Source organism: Oncorhynchus mykiss, chromosome 18 (genome assembly GCF_057628025.1).
Source record: "Oncorhynchus mykiss isolate SJ-2025 chromosome 18, ASM5762802v1, whole genome shotgun sequence".
Taxonomy (NCBI): domain Eukaryota; kingdom Metazoa; phylum Chordata; class Actinopteri; order Salmoniformes; family Salmonidae; genus Oncorhynchus; species Oncorhynchus mykiss.
In genome coordinates this window covers 23,452,501-23,473,503 of record NC_143039.1, presented here as the reverse complement: position 1 = coordinate 23,473,503, position 21,003 = coordinate 23,452,501, and the positions used below count along the sequence as shown (strand labels likewise).

Here is a 21,003-nt window from a genome sequence, read left to right as displayed (position 1 = left end):
CTCCCTCCCTCCTTCCATCCTTCCCTCCTTCCATCCCTCTCTCCCCTCTCCTGTCTCCGTCCCTCCTTCCTTCCCTCCTTCCATCCCTCTCTCCCCTCTCCTGTCTCCCTCTCCCTCCCTCCTTCCATCCTTCCCTCCTTCCATCCCTCTCTCCCCTCTCCTGTCTCCCTCTCCCTCCCTCCTTCCATCCTTCCCTCCTTCCATCCCTCTCTCCCCTCTCCTGTCTCCGTCCCTCCTTCCCTCCTTCCATCCCTCTCTCCCCTCTCCTGTCTCCCTCCCTCCCTCCTTCCATCCCTCTCTCCTTCCATCCCTCTCTCCTGTCTCCCTCTCCTGTCTCCCTCTCCCTCCCTCCTTCCATCCTTCCCTCCTTCCATCCCTCTCTCCCCTCTCCTGTCTCCGTCCCTCCTTCCATCCTTCCATCCCTCTCTCCCTGCTCAGTGCGCTATACAGCAAGGACAGAGGTGCTGAGATATAAGCTGTAGGTGAAAAGTGAAGTGTGGACAGCTGAACTGTGCATAGGATGTATACTATGACTGGAATAGGTGTCAACATTACAAGGTTACAAACGGGTGTCACAGTAACGTTTAGACAGATACATCACTTCAAACCGTTGAGCGCTATGTGACCCTCTCTCCTCTCCTCTCCTCTCCTCTCTCTCTCCCTCTCTCTCTCATATTCTCTCCTCATAGCTTGTGTCAGAAAATCAATCAGTAGTTCCACAGGAGGAGTGCCTCATAGAGCTGCTAGTTTTCTCTCATCTGAGAGCACGCTGAATTATTCAACACACACACACACACAAGCCTTCCCTTCTGAAGACTGGCAGGTTTCAGACACAGACAAACTCAATGCACTGAGTCATATCTTCAGTCAGAAATGACCAAATCAAACAGCACTTGGATTGAGGGATGAATTCATTGTAGTATTCTGATTTAGTTGTGATTGACAGATTAGCCTGATTATCTTGTCATGATACTAGTTCTGGTGTTAGCCATGTTAGCATTACTGGGTCTATTGGGCCCTAGGGGATTCAGAGATGGGGCAGGGGAGTACAGGAAAGGGACCATGGGAAAAACTGCTCCTTTGAAATGCTGTGTGTTTGTGTTGTATGTGTCACTGGTTAAGAGTTTATCCTTAGTTGCAATGTAAATACAGCTGGACTGAGTGTGTGTGGGCTGTTTGTCCCATTCCTGGAGTGTGAGTGTGTGTGTGTGCGTGCTTGCGTGCGTGCGTGTGTGCGGCTATGTGAAGGTGTGTGTCTGTTAACCAGGTGCTGGACCACTCTGTTCTGTCACTTGGCAGTGCTGCTAACTGATATGTCAGAAAATCAATTAATTACTTTTAAGTAGCAGTTAACTGCATCCAAACAATACAGCCCCATGAATTATAGAGGAGGTGTGAGTGCGTACGTGCGTACGTGCAAGCCTCAATTTTTCCCCCCTCTATTTTAACTTGAGAGTCACTATCACTGCTTTCACAATGTTTGATTACAGAAACATTCAATTCCAACTTCTGTAAATCTTCTACAATAAACTTAAAACAATCTGCTAACACTTTCAGCAGGTGAGTAATGAGTGACTGAGTGATGAGTGACTGAGTGACTGAGTGATGAGTGACTGATGAGAAGCTCTTTGAAGCTCTATGAGACTCCTCCCCAGGCTGTATCTCTCCATCGATCCCGTGTTCAGGGAGGTGGTGAAGGTGGTGAGGAGGGGCGAGTGTGTGGGTATTGATCCTCAGTGTGGCTCTGGTGCTGGCCTCAGGGTGGCCCCAACTCTAGAGACAGCAGGGGAAAGACTGCCCCTGGCACAGAGAGCAGTCCCCTAAGAGAGGGAAAAATATAAAAATAAACAAATATAAAGAAAAAGACGATTAGAGGGACAGTTCAATCCACGTCCCCAAAGAGAAACTCTGACCTGCAGAGATTGGCAGAGTGGAAGAGGAGGTTCCAACCAACTAATACAGTGTGGTGACAGAGGTGACGCATCCTGTCAAGCTTGTCCCTAGTAGTGCCTTCACTAGACCATCATGACCTGCTGTGGCGTACCAGATCCCTGCAACACACACACATTCGGTGTCCTGTGGTACTGCCACTGGTGTACCCAGAGTTCCGTTGGGCCCAGGTCTGTGGGATAGTGACTATGAGTGGTGGATTCGGGGTGTGTGTGGAGGACGACCCAGAAACCTCAGTGGCCATGCACCAACCTCAACCAGACCAGAGGACTGATCCGTGTCACGCTAGGTGGTTTCCAGGAAGCCAGAGACCAGCCATAGTGGTCATGTCACCTCAGGAGCTGTCACAGGCAAATCAAACTGTCTCCGTCGTTCGAATCTGGTGTGCAGATCTTCCAGTGTAAGGACCGTGTGGTTCCCAAACTCAGGCGTGAACCACTGAGAAAATGGTCCTTCTTCATGTGATCCACAAACTCGATGACAATTACTTAAAACACAAACCAGTCTTTATGGCTAAGACCAACTCAATCCCCTGCTCTCGCAAGTTTAAGTCTTTGCCTTTATTTTCACCATTTGTCAGAACTTTAGAAAAAGAAGCGAGGGGGAGAGGTGAGAGAAAGACATGGAGGGGGGAGCGATGGAGAGAGGAAAGGAGAGAGAGAAAAATCATTTGAGTCGCTAAATGAAATTAGCAGGTCTGAGTTGCCTGAGGGCAGAGTGATGCCGAGTCCCCCGGGGCTACGCTTAGTGAGGGAATATATTAAGCATGAGTGGATGCCATCCGTTTTCCCCTCCTTTCTCTCCTTCTTTCTCTCGTTTTCAGTTTTTCACTAATATCTTGGGCGAGGGGGGGAGGTGGGTAGGGTGGGTGGGTATAAAAGGATGAGGGTGAGAGTGAGGCGGATCTAGCTTTCCATATTCCTGTGCTGGGTCTTAAAAACCCACCCCACCGTTCGCTCCGCAAGTACCCAGAGACGAAGCATGAATCCTGGGCCCTTCTCCAACTCCAGTCCCCTGTCCTGGGCCATGTACCTGATGAGGAAAGGCCGAACTGGCAATGGGCTCTTTGGTAATCTATCCTGCTTTTCTTACTACACCTGGGTCTTTGTCTACCCCTTCCTCTTCATCGTTATCATCAACATCATCACTGTCTGCCTCTCAACCACTGTCGTCTTCGTCTACCCCTTCCTCTTCATCGTTATTATCAACATCATCACTGTCTGCCTCTCAACCACTGTCGTCTTCGTCTACCCCTTCCTCTTCATCGTTATCATCAACATCATCACTGTCTGCCTCTCAACCACTGTCGTCTTCGTCTACCCCTTCCTCTTCATCATTATCATCAACATCATCACTGTCGTCTTTGTTTTTGTTTGTCAAATTGAAAGACCTTTGCCCTGAATCTTCCTCATCTCATCTTTACCTACTGCTATTTCTTCATGATCTTCATCATCATCCCCACCACCATCATCATCATCACCAGCTTCCTCTCAGCCTTTTTAAATCTTCTTTTGTTTACTTTTCTCTCACCTCTCATTCTTTCTCCAGTCTGTTTTCCAATGTTGTCCTGAATGGGGTGAAGAAACCAAGAGTGAAACATTTGATTGATACAACATACAACAGTTTTTATTTCTGTGTGCTGTGGCTGTATTTTGGTTTGGGTGGTTCACCTTACTTGATGTTAACTGATGCTCAAAGAACAAAAGACTGAATGATGTGCTCAAGATATTTCTTATTTTACCTCGAAAAATGTTTAGGTTATATTAATCTGTAGGCCTATAAATTCATGGGTGGGCTATATTCGTGGTTTATGCTGATGATGACTTGTCATTTAAACCAATCATCTCTCCAGAATTGATTATTTCCCAATGCAATGGAAGCGGCCTCCAGTTAATCGCGCAAACATGCTGCAGCGTGTAGCCTCGCGACGCATATCGATAGATTTGATAGCCGACTACATACATTATTGATCAAGCAGTTTGCGCCTATCCGATTACCGTTGCTCAGAGGTGAACGGGACGAGAGGAAATCCAAGCCTCTCGCTCTCTCTCTTGTTGAACTCTCCCTGTCTGTCCTGTCAAAGTAGCAGTTCTTCCTTTAGGCAACAATAAAGTCGGTTCATTTGTGAGGAAATATTTCCTTAAATTATATTGAAATCGCGAATTTTTTAAACTTGAGGCTATAGGTTTTTTTTATTTCAAAATTATAGGCAACCAACATTTTCACGGCTTTCAAAAATCATACTGCATCACATTTATTTAGCATGTGAAAAAACTAAATTGTATTTGTTTTAATTAGAATCGAATCTATTTCATTTGATGTGTCAAATAGGAGTAAATAGGCTATATGCTTTGTTTTGTTGTTTTTAACGATGATCTAATAATTAGCACATCTCCATGGGGACATTTTAACTGAGCTTTGTGTTTTATTAATGAAATCCTAAATGTATATACGACGATATTAGAATAGGCTATAATAAATTAAATCTCCAATTATAGATTTAGTGGGATCCGTTTGCAATCAAATGTATCTCTTATACTCTGTTAAACTGATGTGTTGAGAACCGCTTCATCAGTTTGAAATATTTTGTGTCCTAAATTTCAAACATAAATGTAGTCCTAATTTGTGGCCTATTGTTTGGTTGTTGTTTAAAGTTAAGGGACCATCTGGCATGTGCTGGTCGGTTCTGCGTGAAATGCTGTGGTGTGCTGCATTGTAAAAGATAACATTATCGGTGGCGGCAGGTAGCCTAGTGGTTAGAGCGTTAGGTCAGTAACCGAAAGGTTGCCGGATTGAATCCCCGAGCTGACAAAGTAATAATCTGTCGTTCTGCCCGTTCGTTCTGCCCCTGAACAACCCACTGTTCCCCGGTAGTCCGTCATTGTAAGAAGAATTTGTTCTTTACTGACTTGCCTAATTAAATGTTAAAAATGTAAAGATTAGTTGTGTCCGTCTCTCAGCACGGATATATTTCAACACAAACAATTGCGACAAAATGCGTTTCCAGTCAAATGCTCAAACGGCGGCTGGCCCGGGCCTTGCCGTCACGACACACACCTGCAGAGAGATATAACTATACTTTCTAACGTGAGTCATTGGATGTGGTTATAACGGACTTGTTTGATTGACTGAATTATAATGCTTTATTCAAGGGGGAATGATTGACTTTAGAGCATTATGGTTTTATTGTAATATATATATATATATTATTATTATGATTATTCAGCCGTGTCACAAGTGGCTGTTTTTTTTGTAGGCGATTTAGCTTCTGCTTCTTTTATCCGACACCATTGAATCACATTTCCAGTAAGCTGTTTGGATGTTTTAGTGAAGTTGATGACCAATTATACTTTTAAACATGAATAATCACTCAACATTCTGCTCGCAGCCCCATGCGCACAAGCCATGGTAAATAGGCCTAACTGAATTAATGTTCTTCTGTAGGCCTATGTCAACACTTCCTAAGTAATGGAACATTGATTAATCAGAGGGAATCCACATAAATATATTTTTTTATCCGTTTATCTAATAAAAAAAACTTTTTTTGCCTTGAGAATGTGTCTATTGCAAAAAATACGCACCATTATCCATTATTTCGTTACGGCCTAAATTAATCAATCCAACATCAAAAAGATGTTAGGACAGGGACAATCAAGTGCGGATTCTTTGCACCGTGTTTCCTGTATGTAGAGCAAAAAGGCCAGTCACTTTCTATCACGGACACTGTAGTCGGTCCGGCCAGGCGGATGCGTAAGCCGTTACATTTTTTATCATCACCCCTGTGGCTATACGTTCTTAAAACACAGGGAGAGAGGAGAGAAACTGACAGTTCTCTAAAACTCCCCGACAAGGCTGTCAGACTGACCTCTCTTTGTCAAATCAAACTGAAAAACTCATCAGACGAATACTTTCTGCTGAGCTCTGCGTGTACAAGTGGACTAGACTCTTCATAGTCATCATGGCAAAGACACATAGCCTGTGGCGATGAATATTGAACTGGTCAATCGAAATGAGCTAAACATAGGAGATAATGAGAGAGCAAAATCATCATTTTGAATATCAGAATAATTTTATTTCTGCTTTGATCTGAATTTGAAAGTAGCCTACAATGTGGAGTTAAATCCTTTCCATAATGGAACATATTTACACCATGCAAAAATATTCACATAAGATCGTCTGTTTTTATTTACATCGTCACGCAATATAAAGTAATTCTCTACAGTGAGGCCTGCGAGTATGTTACAGCTTTCCATTTGCCAAGAGGTGATTTAGATCGTATGCCGCCACCTATTGTTGATATTTGGTGCAGCACGACGCCCACACTGCGCACTGACACCACAAGGCCTGGGAGGTGCTTTATGCGGTCGTGGAAAAAGTGTTCAATGTCATACTTCAGTAAAAGTCAAGATACCTTAAAGAAAATGACTCAAGTAAAAGTGAACGTCACCCAGTAAAAGTCTAAAAGTATTTGGTTTTAAATGTATTTAAGTACTCAATTGTCATAGGCCTATTTGAGTAAAAGTAAAAGCTATACGTCAAATTCCTTATAATTAGCAAATCAGAAGGCACAGCGTTCTTGTTTTTATATTTACGGACAAACAGGGGTACACACGCAGTATGTGTTTAGTGAGTCAGCAAGATCAGAGGCAGTAGGGATGACAATGAGTTATATTGATAGGTGCGTGGATTTGACCAATACTGTACTTTTGGGGGTCAGGGAATACATATGGGAGTAAAAAGGTACATTTTTCTTTAGGAATGTAGTGGAGTAAAGGTAAAAGTTGTCAAAAATATAAACAGTAAAGTAAACATACCCCCCAAAAACTAGGCTACATAAGTAGTACTTTAAAGTATTTTACTTAACTACGCTACTTTACGCCGCCATCTTTATGTGGCAACGTTGTTTTCCACAGCCGTGGTAAACAAAAGGTAACTTTCATGCTTACTTGTAGATAACTGTGTATTTGAAGTCTTGTTGTTGAGGATGAGAGCCTACATTCTGACACCGTGAAAGCTGCATTCTAAGCACGCGCATTTACGCTTTGTCACACTATCATGAAATCCCATGTGCAATGGTTACTTTATTCAGTATGTCTGTGTTGTGCATGGATTGTGGAACCTACTATAACGTCAACCTCTGAACCCACATCACTTTGGACTCTAGCCATAGTGCTATAGAGGGGGAATAGGCCTATAAGAAATGGGATATCGTCCCCAAAATGCGTCGCGGTGGCCTCCATATAATCTATTCGCAGATGTGATGCTGCCTGGGTTATATGGTTAGAGCGATGACTATTGCTGATATCATATTCCCCGAATAAATCAGCGCATGACCAATACGTCCACTGGAACAGTACACGCGCCCTGGAATTCAGCAGAATGGCTGTCTTTGTATAAATGTCCCCCTCATCGACAGATGAGTCATTTTAGCTTCTCTCTTTACTTTTCCTGTTATTGAACGTCTATATAGGCACATAGGCTAAGTCTTATTGGCTAACGTATTGCATGGATATTTACTCATCTTATTTTGTTATGGTGTATGCAGACTATGTTTCGACACCGTCACGAGAAATCATCCGGGAAATATCAGGCATTAGGTAGTCTAAAGTGTATTTCCAACTAAATATGTGTGTTTGGTGTCCAAACGCATAGGCCTAATTGTGATTTGGGCAGTTTTTTTGTGAACAATCATTTTAATCCACCTTTCAATATACTTTCTTGTGTTTTTTGTTTTTGTATTGGTATCCAACATCCAATTGCACGCTGTTGACTTTTAGGTTAAAACCACAATACTAGAGCGCGACCGCTGTGTCCGTCTCTCGTCCGCCATCGTGCACCGCAGCCCCAAAGTGGAATTCCATTGACTGGCCCGAGCCTTCCTAAAAACCCACAGTTCTCCATCCCTGGACGGACGCAGCTCTGATTGGTTAAACCCTCCCGGACTCTCCGTTGTTGCTCGATTCCATTGGCTGAGATCTGTCTCTATGCAAATCCAACCCTGGAGGGACGCATTCCAGCACTGCAGACTGACTGCCAGTAAAACCCTGCCTCCCACTGTCGGGACGTTCATTCATACGCAGCAACTCAACTCTATACACAACCGGAGCATTCAACAAGGGTTTGTCGAAATATAAGGCTGTTTGCAGTGACACATTCTAGCCTATTCCTCGTTTACATTCCAGACACTATTTATAAAAGCGAAATTGAAGTATAAAAGTTTTTTCGGTCTCCCATGTTGGCACGCATAGAGACGAGAATATTCCTATTGCGAATTGGGGAGCCATAGAGCATCCATCAAAGTTGACCTTTTGTGGCGAGTAACTCACAAGTTATTGAAGAACAACAGAAGAGGAAAAGACGAGAAAAAAATAACCCAACTGGACTTTCTTATTCGCTGTTCATTTGAATGCGCCCTGAGACCTCCTTGGATGACGGTCGGGTTTTATTTAGTATCTGGTCGGTGGATGCCTCGTCAGTTTATGTGTCCATAACACGGATCATGGAATGAGGACTTCACACACCGAAATTTGGCGGGATGTGCGTAATTTGTTAACCGAAGGTCTTTGACTCCACTACAACGCAGAGACCCAGTTTTATTCGTGCCCACGCAGGTATCAGACTGTCGCCTGATTTCCACTGTTGATCCACGTGCCTTGGGACAGTTCATCTAACGACAACGGGTTTAATTTTAGAGGCAAATATCAGAAGAAACATAGAGCTATATATTCCACAGAGAGTCCGTTTAACTGGATCCTACTGCGGTGTACAAATGGTCTTCCTTTGGGACGCCAAATACGGTACATTAACTTATTTCCACATTTTACGCACGGTTGAATATGTGTTGGTATCTATACCCATCTTGTCCTGTCTAACTTATCAACACCATACTGTGGCAGAACCTGTGTATTATTATCAACCAAGATTTCAACTTCCCTCTGAACTGTGGTTTAGTGCTTTGTGCATGCTAGGTTCCAAATGTAGCCTGTAGCCTAATCGCTGTGAGAGAAAAAAAACGTTGGCGTCCTGCCAATTATTACGTTTATTTCCTCTTCAAATTCTGGTTTCGGTATGTTTCTTGGCTGTGTGAATGCGCGCGGGTATAAATGTACGCACAAATGTCAACACACACACATACACGCACTTGAGGTTAGGCTTCATTAATCCGTTGTCACTAGATACCACAGCCACAAAGCCATAAACCCCGCCTATTTTTTTTATAATTTATCTCCATAAAATCTGATTTTTAAGCTAAACTTACCCATGAATTTAACCACACTGCTAACTTATTCCTAACCCCAAATGAAGACCAAAAAGCTCATTTGAGTTTTCATGAAGTTTTATCTACAGCAATTTAACTTTGTGACTGTGCTAACTAGTGGCAACCACATTAAAACACATGCAAAGCACATTACTTCCCCTCTCATCAACGGTTTATAAATAAATCCTTCCATCCACAACGCGTGGTTTGCTGTTAGTATTGGGTGGTTAGATGAGAGCAACACAGAGTTGGAGTTCAGTCCAGTTCTGTGTTACACTACTCCAAGCTCTGTTGAAAGAGCGAGAGGCAACAGCGGTTTTTAAACCCCAGGTCGTTCCAAACCGCCAACATGTGGCATCGATTGTGTTGGGCTTGGCTGAGTGGCAGACAGACAGACCGACCGAGAGCGCACGCCGGGCCCTGTCAGACACAGCATCGCTGGCTGGTTTTTAACGGTTTGGTTTCACGTGTCTCCGGCTCTCCAGGGTTGGGTTCCGCTGTTGTAATTTCACTGCGCTCTATTCTGAGAACTTGTATAATTCTGTGCTCCGAAGGCCAACTTGAAACTACATGCATGATAAACAGAATAGAAAATACTGATGATATGCACAGTTCAAAATGTGAATAGCCTAAATTCGTTTTTAATGACTTTCTACGAAGTAATATGCCTTATTGACATACTGTTGACTCTATAGTGTGTGTGCGTGTACGCCTGCGTTGTGTCTGTCTGTGTTCTCACTCACTTATTTATCTACATCTCCATCTTTCTCCAGACCCAGCACCTGGTCGGCGCTTCACCCCCCCTTCCACCACCCTGTTGTCAGGTAAGATGAGTGAGGGTCTGCCCCTGGGTGCCCAGGAGAGCAGTAGCGCCGCCCTGGTGGGAAAGCTGCGTATTGCAGACCGAGGCATGGTGGAGGTGCTGTCAGAACACCCTGGAGAACTGGTGAGGACAGACAGCCCCAACTTCATCTGTTCTGTCCTACCCACACACTGGAGGTGCAACAAGACGCTGCCCATCGCATTCAAGGTGAGTGAGGGAGTGTGTGTGTGTGTGTGTAGTGCTATATTTGTTGTTTTATTTTGAATAATTTCTAGAGGCTGTAGAGGAACGTTTTCCCGCCCAAATTTAGTCTGATGGCAACGTTTCTCATAAATGTCTATGTATGTTTGTGTCAAATAAAATATATATATATTGTCAGATCCACTGAATACAACAGGTATTACAACCTTACCTTGAAATGCTTACTTACAAGCCCCTAACCAACAATGCAGAGTTTTAAAAAAGTAAGTAAGAAAAAATGCTAAATAAACTATTGGAAAAATAAAAACACAAATAAAAAAACAATAACGAGGCTATATACAGGGGGTACCGGTACCGAGTCATTGTGCAGGGGTACAGGGTAGTCCAGGTAATTCAGGTATTATGTACATGTAGGTGAAGGGGTAAAGTGACTATGAATTGATAATAAACACAGAGTAGCAGCAGTGTGTGTGTGAAGAGTGTGAAGGAATGTGTGTGTATGCATGTGTGTGTGGGTTGCGCCAATATACATGTGTGTGTGTTTTGGGTGTGTATGTGTTGAAATGTCAGTGTAGTATGTATGAGTGTGTGGTTATTGTCCAATGAGTGTACATCGAGCTTGTGGCAAACTTTTGTCAACGCAAATAGTCTGGGAGGCTATTTGATGAACTGTTCAGCAGTCTTGAGGGTAGAAGCTGTTAATGAGCCTTTTGGTCCCAGACTTGGCGCTCCGGTACCACTTGCCGTGTGTGTGAGATGGTGCTTGATAACTGGCCATGAGCAGTACCCAATCTCCCAACCTCATAACTAGCTACCAATAAGCCATTTCAGGCTATCAATCAAGTTAGAGTAGCTAGCTTGTCTAACTATCTTAGTTGGCATGCCAGCTGGCAAGGTTGATAGACTTAGAAAAGCAAGCAATTACTAAATGTACTGAATTAGACTCACATTCCTTTCAATATTTTACCCAGATTTGAGCAGAGAATCACAGAGAAGCATATTTAGTTTCAGGAGGACACAGACAGCTCAAGATGTATGGTTACATATGCAGAAAATGTTTTTGTTTTTTTACATAGAATTAAGCGTAATGATTATGGCTCTAGATTGCCGGAAAAATCTGTTTCAGGTGTTTTAAAAATGCGAAATTCTCCAATTTACAAATGGAATACAGAATACACTTTTAATTGGAGAAAAATATTATTATAGCCATAGCCTACTTCCTTTACAGTTTTTCACTTTGTAATGCAGTTCTCAGAATTGGAATGATGCACGTCAATGTCTTCCAGTTGTTTCATTAGGCTGATGTCGTTCTGGGCATCCATAATGGGAATTATATCATCCAAGTAAAGTACTTTTAAGCACTTTAGGACAAAAGCCTTTGTGAAAAAAGCCATAGAAAAACACTGTGAAATCAGATTGAGGGAGTTGTATACATTATGTACATTATAAACAAAGTCATAGGCGGATGTTGTTGCCATTAAGTGTGTGTTTGTGTCTGGATGTTGTTGACCGTCTGCTTGAAGAGCTCTATAATCGTTTCCTCATTATTGTTTGTTCTGCAGGGCCGTTTTCACGCTCCACCAAACCTCTCTCTCATGTCTGACTTCCGTAGCTCCCCAACAGTCCTCGAGAATGTAAACTATACTGGGACTGCCAAACACCCGTATTTTACATCTCTGCCGTGTGTGTGGGTGAAGGGGGGTTGTGTGTGTGTGTGGGTGAATGGGGGTTGTGTGTGTGTGTGTGTGGACTAAAGATGTAGTTTCTCAGTTGAAAAACAGAGCAGAGCCGTAGAACCCATGCCCGGTATCTCCTCTGTACATTTGCACGCTGATTGGTGGCCATGATTACAGTTAATATGAAAATGACTCTCCCTGGGTCTATTTGCTTTGGGTGTGGAGCTATTCAGTCTGTAGTCTGGGTGGCTTTCTGGAGCACAAAAACACCCAGACTGCCCTCCCGTTTAGTAGACCCAGGGTTGGAACAAATTACTGAGACATCGACTAAATAGATTCAAAATGAATAATTAAATCATTATGAAGTACTAGATTTTCAAATTTTTCAATATTATTTTTAAAAGTATAAACATAGTTGAATATACTCGGAATAGAGTGTTGCAATATAACTAAAGATGCTCCTCTTTTAACAAATACATACAGTGCCTTGCGAAAGTATTCGGCCCCCTTGAACTTTGCGACCTTTTGCCACATTTCAGGCTTCAAACATAAAGATATGAAAGACTCTGTCCATAGGACAACAATCAGTCGTATATTGCACAAATCTGGCCTTTATGGAAGAGTGGCAAGAAGAAAGCCATTTCTTAAAGATATCCATAAAAAGTGTTGTTTAAAGTTTGCCACAAGCCACCTGGGAGACACACCAAACATGTGGAAGAAGGTGCTCTGGTCAGATGAAACCAAAATTGAACTTTTCGGCAACAATGCAAAACGTTATGTTTGGCGTAAAAGCAACACAGCTGAACACACCATCCCCACTGTCAAACATGGTGGTGGCATCATCATGGTTTGGGCCTGCTTTTCTTCAGCATGGACAGGGAAGATGGTTAAAATTGATGGGAAGATGGATGGAGCCAAATACAGGACCATTCTGGAAGAACGGAGTCCTGATGGAGTCTGCAAAAGACCTGAGACTGGGACGGAGATTTGTCTTCCAACAAGACAATGATCCAAAACATAAAGCAAAATCTACAATGGAATGGTTCAAAAATAAACATATCCAGGTGTTAGAATGGCCAAGTCAAAGTCCAGACCTGAATCCAATCGAGAATCTGTGGAAAGAACTGAAAACTGCTGTTCACAAATGCTCTCCATCCAACCTCACTGAGCTCGAGCTGTTTTGCAAGGAGGAATGGGAAAAAATTTCAGTCTCTCGATGTGCAAAACTGATAGAGACATACCCCAAGCTACTTACAGCTGTAATCGCAGCAAAAGGTGGCGCTACAAAGTATTAACTTAAGGGGGCTGAATAATTTTGCACGCCCAATTTTTCAGTTTTTGATTTGTTAAAAAAGTTTGAAATATCCAATAAATGTCGTTCCACTTCATGATTGTGTCCCACTTGTTGTTGATTCTTCACAAAAAAATACAGTTTTATATCTTTATGTTTGAAGCCTGAAATGTGGCAAAAGGTCGCAAAGTTCAAGGGGGCCGAATACTTTCGCAAGGCACTGTATATCTACCCAGGGGCGCAACTTGGTTTTAGAAGTGGGAGGGGGGGGCATAATGGTCATTATTATTTTATTTTTTAATTATCCAGTCGAATAAACTCTCCAAACAGCCTACCAAACCACTCGGAGGCGTCCTAAAACACACTGTTGCCCACATGCAAAAATGCATGTCCCCCCGTCCCCAGTATAGGTTGCACCCCTGTATCTACCTGATAATTGATGTTTTGTGTAAAGTGTTCAATGTAAATTACGTGTGTAATTATGTTTATGTATTGTCTTTTTTTTGTAATGTGCAAGACAAGCCATAAAGTTTCCATCTATCTGACTGTGTCTCTGTCTCTGTCTCTCCTCCTATTGCCGTAGGTGGTTGCCCTTGGTGATATCCCTGACGGTACCTTGGTCACGGTGATGGCGGGGAACGATGAGAACTACTCAGCAGAGCTCCGCAACGCCACGGCCGCCCTCAAGAACCAGGTGGCTCGCTTCAACGACCTGCGCTTCGTAGGCCGCAGCGGAAGAGGTACACACACACACACACACACACACACACACACACACACACACACACACACACACACACATATATATAGATACACTGATATAGCTCTCTCTCTCTCTGTCCCTAACGGACGGTGAACCGCAGTTACTCCAAATCAGGTGCAGGCAAATGTCTTATCTATTTAAAACACAGGCCTCTCTGTACATAAGCTATCTGTTACTGTACACACACACACACACACACACACACACACACACCCACACACACCCACACACACACACACACACACACACACACACACACACACACACACACCTCAATTGTCCCATTGTCCTGCTAAGTAAACAGCCATCTAGTCTGACTTAAAACACACACCCACAGGACCTAGAATGCAGCTCAGGGTTAATTACAGTATGGCTGTATGTATGAGCTTGTCTGAACTTGTGGTGAACGTTGATGAAACTAGGTGAGTGTTTGGTTGGGTTGTGGTCAGAGTGTTGGTCTGGCTGCAGCTCAGTAGGCTGTGGCCCAGTGTTAGCGTGGTTACGGTGGTATGGAGTTATGTAAGGGATCTCTTTCTCACACATCCACACACACACACACACACAACACACACACACGTCTGAATATGAAATAAACCATTCTAAACACACACACTCCTCCTTCTCCTCTTTTCTTCTGGGAAACACACACACCATGACAGAGGTTTATTCAGAAGGAAGATAAGACAAGTGATTGGCTAATGCTGATAGGACCCACTGTGGTAAACACACTGCTGTACTCATCAAGCCTAGACCTGAACACCCCCCACGCACGCACGCACGCACGCACGCACACACGCACACACACACACACACACACACACACACACACACAGAAATCATCCCATTGATAAGGGCTATTACAGATGGAGAGTTCCGGAGTAAACAGTCATATCTGTACAGTAAGCCCCAGAGAAATGTAAACTGGGTAAAAGCCTTGGCACTTAGACACACACACACACACACACACACACACACACACACACACACACACACACACACACACACACACACACACACACAGAGACACAGCTTTTAGATGTGCACTGATGGTGTCCGATCAGACAGACAGACTGATGACACACCAGCAACAAAGACCACAGCTGTTCTCTCATCCTTTCTATCTCTCGATCGCTCTACCTCTCCCCTCCTCTATCACTTACCGATCCTCTCAGATTCTTTCTTGCAGATAGCACACCAGCAACAAAGACCACAGCTGTCCTTCCTCTGTCCTTCTGTCTCCTCCCACTCTCCTCTCTTTCTGGATATAGGAGCAGTGAGTTACTGGGCGGCCAAACGGCACAAACAATCTTAGACATATTTATCTCTTTCTTTCGCTCTCTTTCTCTCGTTTTCTCTCTCTTGCAAACTCAGTTGTTTGGATGTGCACACACACTTGTTCACATGCTAACACATTAGAGGTCGACCGATTATGAGTTTTCAACGCTGTGTGTGTGTGTTTACCGATTATTGGAGGACCAAAAAAGCCGATACCGATTAATCGGCCAATTTCTTATTTATTTATTTGTAATAATGACAATTACAGCAATACTGAATGAACACTTATTTTAAATTAATATAATACATCAATAAAATCAATTTACTCTCAAATAATGTTAAAAAACATGAAACAGAAACATGTTCAATTTGGTTTAAATAATGCAAAAACAAAGTGTTGGAGAAGATATGTGCCATGTAAAAATGTGTGCCATGTAAAATATGTGCCATGTAAAAAAGCTAACGTTTAAGTTCCTTGCTCAGAACATGAGAACATATGAAAGTTGGTGGTTCCTTTTAACATGAGACTTTAATATTCCAAGGTAAAAGGTTTTAGGTTGTAGTTAATATAGTATTTATAGGACTATTTCTCTCTATACCATTTTCTATTTCATATACCTTTGACTATTGGATGTTCTTATAGGCATGTTCTTATTATAGCCCAAAAATACAGATTTCCGATTATTATGAAAACTTGAAATCGGCCCTAATTAATCGGTTGACCTCTTTAACACAAGCACAGTATAGTGCACACACACACACACACACACACAGTGTTGTCAGGGGCCATTTTCTAGCTGTGTTGTCATCTTCCCATCTGCCTCTCAGACAGAACGTCTCCCTCACAGACACTAATACTTCTGTGTGTGTGTGTGTGTGTGTGTGTGTGTGTGTGTGTGTGTGTGTGTGTGTGTGTGTGTGTGTGTGTGTGTGTGTGTGTGTGTGTGTGTGTGTGTGACATCTGCATATATATGGAGAAAAGAGAAGAGGATTTTTTGTGTGTCTATGTCTGATGTAAGACAATGAGCAATCTTTTAAGCAGAAATGTGATTGTGAAATATCATCATATTTGGCAATTCAATTATCCTACAATAACTTACTTTAGAAAAATAGTAAGTACTACATGAGGAATAATGGACAGTTTTCCCATTATGGTGAATATTACTGTAGTAGTAGATTTGCCTCTCTTTGGGCAGTAAAACACACTTGAATAGAAAACGTGGGATAGGTACAGTGGGGAGAACAAGTATTTGATACACTGCCGATTTTGCAGGTTTTCCTTCTTACAAAGCATGTAGAGGTCTGTAATTTTTATCATAGGTACACTTCAACTGTGAGAGACGGAATTTAAACAAACATTGTATGATTTTTAAGTAATTAATTTGCATTTTATTGCATGACATAAGTATTTGATCACCTACCAACTATTAAGAATTCCGGCTCTCACAGACCTGTTAGTTTTTCTTTAAGAAGCCCTCCTGTTCTACACTCATTACCGGTATTAACTGCACCTGTTTGAACTCGTTACCTGTATAAATGACACCTGTCCTCACACTCAATCAAACAGACTCCAACCTCTCCACAATGGCCAAGACTAGAGAGCTGTGTAAGGACATCAGGGATAAAATTGTAGACCTGCACTAGGCTGGGATGGGCTACAGGACAATAGGCAAGCAGCTTGGTGAGAAGGAACTGTTGGCGCAATTATTAGAAAATGGAAGAAGTTCAAGATGACGGTCAATCACCCTCAGTCTGGGGCTCCATGCAAGATCTCACCTCGTGGGGCATCAATGATCATGAGGAAGGTGAGGGATCAACCCAGAACTACACGGCAGGACCTAGTCAATGACCTGAAGAGAGCTGGGACCACAGTCTCAAAGAAAACCATTAGTAACACACTACGCCGTCATGGATTCAAATCCTGCAGCGCACGCAAGGTCCCCCTGCTCAAGCCAGCGCATGTCCAGGCCCGTCTGAAGTTTGCCAATGACCATCTGGATGATCCAGAGGAGGAATGGGAGAAGGTCATGTGGTCTGATGAGACAAAAATAGAGCTTTTTGGTCTAAACTCCACTCGCTGTGTTTGGAGGAAGAAGGATGAGTACAACCCCAAGAATACCATCCCAACCGTGAAGCATGGAGGTGGAAACATCATTCTTTGGGGATGCTTTTCTGCAAAGGGGACAGGACGCCTGCACCGTATTGAGGGGAGGATGGATGGGGCCATGTATCGCGTGATCTTGGCCAACAACCTCCTTCCCTCAGTAAGAGTATTGAAGATGGGTCGTGGCTGGGACTTCCAGCATGACAACAACCCGAAACACAAAGCCAGGGCAACTAAGGAGTGGCTCCGTAAGAAGCATCTCAAGGTCCTGGAGTGGCCTAGCCAGTCTCCAGACCTGAACCCAATAGAAAATCTGTGGAGGGAGCTGAAAGTCCATATTGCCCAGCGACAGCCCCGAAACCTGAAGGATCTGGAGAAGGACTGTATGGAGGAGTGGGCCAAAATCCCTGCTGCAGTGTGTGCAAACCTGGTCAAGAACCACAGGAAACGTATGATCTCTTTAATTGCAAAAGGTTTCTGTACCAAATATTAAGTCCTGCTTTTCTGATGTATCAAATACTTATGTTATGCTATAAAATGCAAATTAATTACTTAAAAATCATACAATGTGATTTTCTGGATTTTGTTGAAGTGTACCTATGATAAAAATTACAGACCTCTACATGCTTTGTAAGTTGGAAAACCTGCAAAATCGGCAGTGTATCAAATACTTGTTCTCCCCACTGTATGTGATCTCATAGCTTCTCTAGACTCTGAGAATAGTCCTGGCTGCCTGCTTGTGTGTGGTCTGGACAGTAATGCTGAGTACTTCCACAGTACAGCTGCGTGTGTGTGTGTGTGTGTGTGTGTGTGTGTGTGTGTGCGCACGGAATAGTAAACAATCAAACATTTTACCAACTGGGGACATTTTGTTCGTCCCCACAAGATTTAGGGTTAGAATTACGTTTAGGGTTTGGAGCTAGGTTTATTTAGGGTTATGGGATTTTGAATGGGACTGAACTGTGTGTCCCCACAAGGTTAGCTGTACAAGACTGTGGATGTGTGTGAGTAACAGTAGCCAGGGCTTTAGCTGGCGTAGGCTGGTCTGTGTGTGGTAACTCTATTCCAGCCTTGGCACAGCCTCTGACCGCCTCCCCTGGGCGCCCATACCTCCATGGTGGGTGACAAGTGTGTGTGTGTGTGTGTGTGTGTGTGTGTGTGTGTGTGTGTGTGTGTGTGTGTGCACATCCTCTCAGCATATACCCGTCACTCATCACCATGCATTGAGGTACAGAGCCTGAGGGAGAAAAACACACACAGATGTGATTGTCTCCTCCACTCACCTAGAAATCTCTATACTTACACTCACATGGAGATACACAGATATACACACACATGCAGACAGACAAACACACACACACAGATTCATAGATCTATACAGAAACACAGTCACAGTGTTTACTGTCAGCCTTGTCCTCTCATCACCAGACCCTCTGACTGGATTAGTCACACGGCGGCTACACCAGCCAAGTCTGCTCCCACACACACACACACACACACACACACACACACACACGAACACAAGCATAATAAACACACACAAACACAAAAACACACACACATACACTCTTTAAAAGTATAATAAACACACACATGTACACACACACACTGTTTGTCTGTGTGTGTTTATGAGCAGTAAATAGGTGTGGAGCCGTAGGGTCTGTCTGTCTCTCTGATGTCTCTCTGGGTTATTTCTGTGTCAGGCTGATCTTAATGTCTTATCCAGACCTGAGGTATATTGGGATAGAGGGAGGGAGGTAGATGAAGAGAGAGAGAGAGGGAGTGCATGCTTCAGGGAGGTGCAGACCAACATGGGAGAAGAGGGAGGGGTAGGCAGGGGAAATAGAGGCCCGTGCCGGTGGATATTGTGAGACACAAGGTTTTCTGTGTAGATGATCACATTAAAACATATTTTCACTCTCTCTTCCCCTCCTCTCCACCCTCTCTTTCTGTCCTCCTCCAGGGAAGAGTTTTACTCTGACCATCACAGTGTTCACCAACCCTCCCCAGGTGGCCACCTACCAGAGAGCTATCAAGATCACTGTGGACGGGCCCAGAGAACCACGCCGTGAGTACCACCTTCATCCTCATCATCGCACTTATCAACATCAACGTCACATGACTCCGTCGGTTGAAGGATGAGCGTGGGCGTAGGATTGCACTAAGACAATGGAAGACAATGCATCATAAGCATAGTTATCCTCATCATTATTATCCAAGTTGTTATTACATTATCATGATCATGCTGACCATCATGACCATAATTACCATTAGAGTGGTATGGGATTTGTAGTTGCATTAGTTCTGGGTTGTAGTTCTGGGAGGGTGCTGATTGGAAGAATCATCACACCTGTGTCTCGTGGTTGTTAACGGGACTATTCCCTGATGGTCCGTTATTCTGGTCGGGAATCTGGTGTTGGGCGCCGTGCAACGATCCAGGGTCTGGCTGGCTCAATGTGTGTGTGTGTGTGTGTGTGCAGGGTCTGGCTGGCTCTAGGTTCTGGCCCGCGCTTCAAAGGGCTAAGACATAGGCTCCAGTTACAGCACCACCTCCTCCCAGTGCACCAGTCGTGTGTGTGTGTGTGTGTGTGTGTGTGTGTGTGTGTGTGTGTGTGTGTGTGTGTGTGAAGACGAGTGATGGTTTTTCACAGCTGAGGCTGGCTAGCTGGATACTTTCTGTCTCAGTTTTCTTCCTCTGTCTATCTCTCTCCCCTATTTTGTCTCTCTCTTTTGGTCTCTTTCTCCCCCTCTTTTCTCTCTCTCTCTCTCTCTCTCTCTCTCCCCCGTCCTTTGTCTCCCCCATCTTTTCTCTCTCTCTCTCTCCTCTCTCTCTCTCTGTCTCTCTCTCTGTCTCTCTCTCTCCCCTATTTTGTCTCTCTCTTTTGGTCTCTTTCTCCCCCTCTTTTCTCTCTCTCTCTCTCTCTCCCCCGTCTTTTGTCTCCCCCGTCCTTTGTCTCCCCCCATCTTTTCTCTCTCTCTCTCTCTCTCTCTCTCCCTCCCCCGTCTTTTGTCTCCCCCCCATCTTTTCTCTCTCTCTCTCCTCTCTCTCTCTCTCTCTCTCCCTGTCTCTCTCTCTATCTCCCTCCCTCCCTCTTATGTCCTTTCAGTCTGGCCCCTCATATCACTCAACATGAAACCAAATAGGGAAAAATCTCATATTGTAATTAGAACTGACACCTCAAACTAAAGAAAAAGAAGAAAGAAAAACATGTCAACAAACAGGCAGACAGGCAGACAGACAGACTGAGAGATTGATTGATTGATGGAGAGTGTATGCGTTTCTGCCTGCGTGTTTGTAGGCCACAGACAGAAGCTGGAGGATGTGAAGACGGGAGCATTGGCCTTCTCCGAGCGTCTGAGTGAGCTGGAGCAGCTAAGGCGGAGCTCCATGAGGGTCACGCCCCCTCACCATCATCACCACCACGCCCCCACTCCCAATCCCCGGCCCGCCCTGAACCCGGCCCAGTTCAGCAACCCCACACACCACACACAGATACCAGGTGAGTCTTCTCTCACGGTACCACATACACCCACGGTGCATAGGCTACATGCTAACTGTCATCACACAGTGAAATCACTGGCATTATGCCTCCACATACGTAGCAAACAACACTCAAACAATGTGTAAGAGAGCAGGAGAGAAGAGGCCCAATCAATTTGTT

General features: G+C 43.9%; 1 protein-coding gene across 9 annotated transcripts in view; it reads left to right on the top strand.

The window, feature by feature from the left end:
• LOC110495653 (runt-related transcription factor 1) overlaps positions 1-21,003 on the top strand; it is a 53,882-nt gene that overhangs the window by 21,504 nt on the left and 11,375 nt on the right. For 4 of the 9 annotated variants that reach the window (XM_090207872.1, XM_036951989.2, XM_090207873.1 and 1 more), the window contains exons 3-6: positions 9,982-10,238; positions 13,783-13,939; positions 19,305-19,409; positions 20,641-20,841. In XM_090207872.1, coding sequence (XP_090063998.1) covers positions 9,982-10,238; positions 13,783-13,939; positions 19,305-19,409; positions 20,641-20,841 — 720 coding nt within the window. Of the gene's footprint in view, positions 1-2,916; positions 3,020-7,958; positions 8,748-9,419; positions 9,664-9,981; positions 10,239-13,782; positions 13,940-19,304; positions 19,410-20,640; positions 20,842-21,003 lie in introns of those variants that run through there. The other 5 variants (XM_090207876.1, XM_036951992.2, XM_090207875.1 and 2 more) reach the window with 5 other exon arrangements.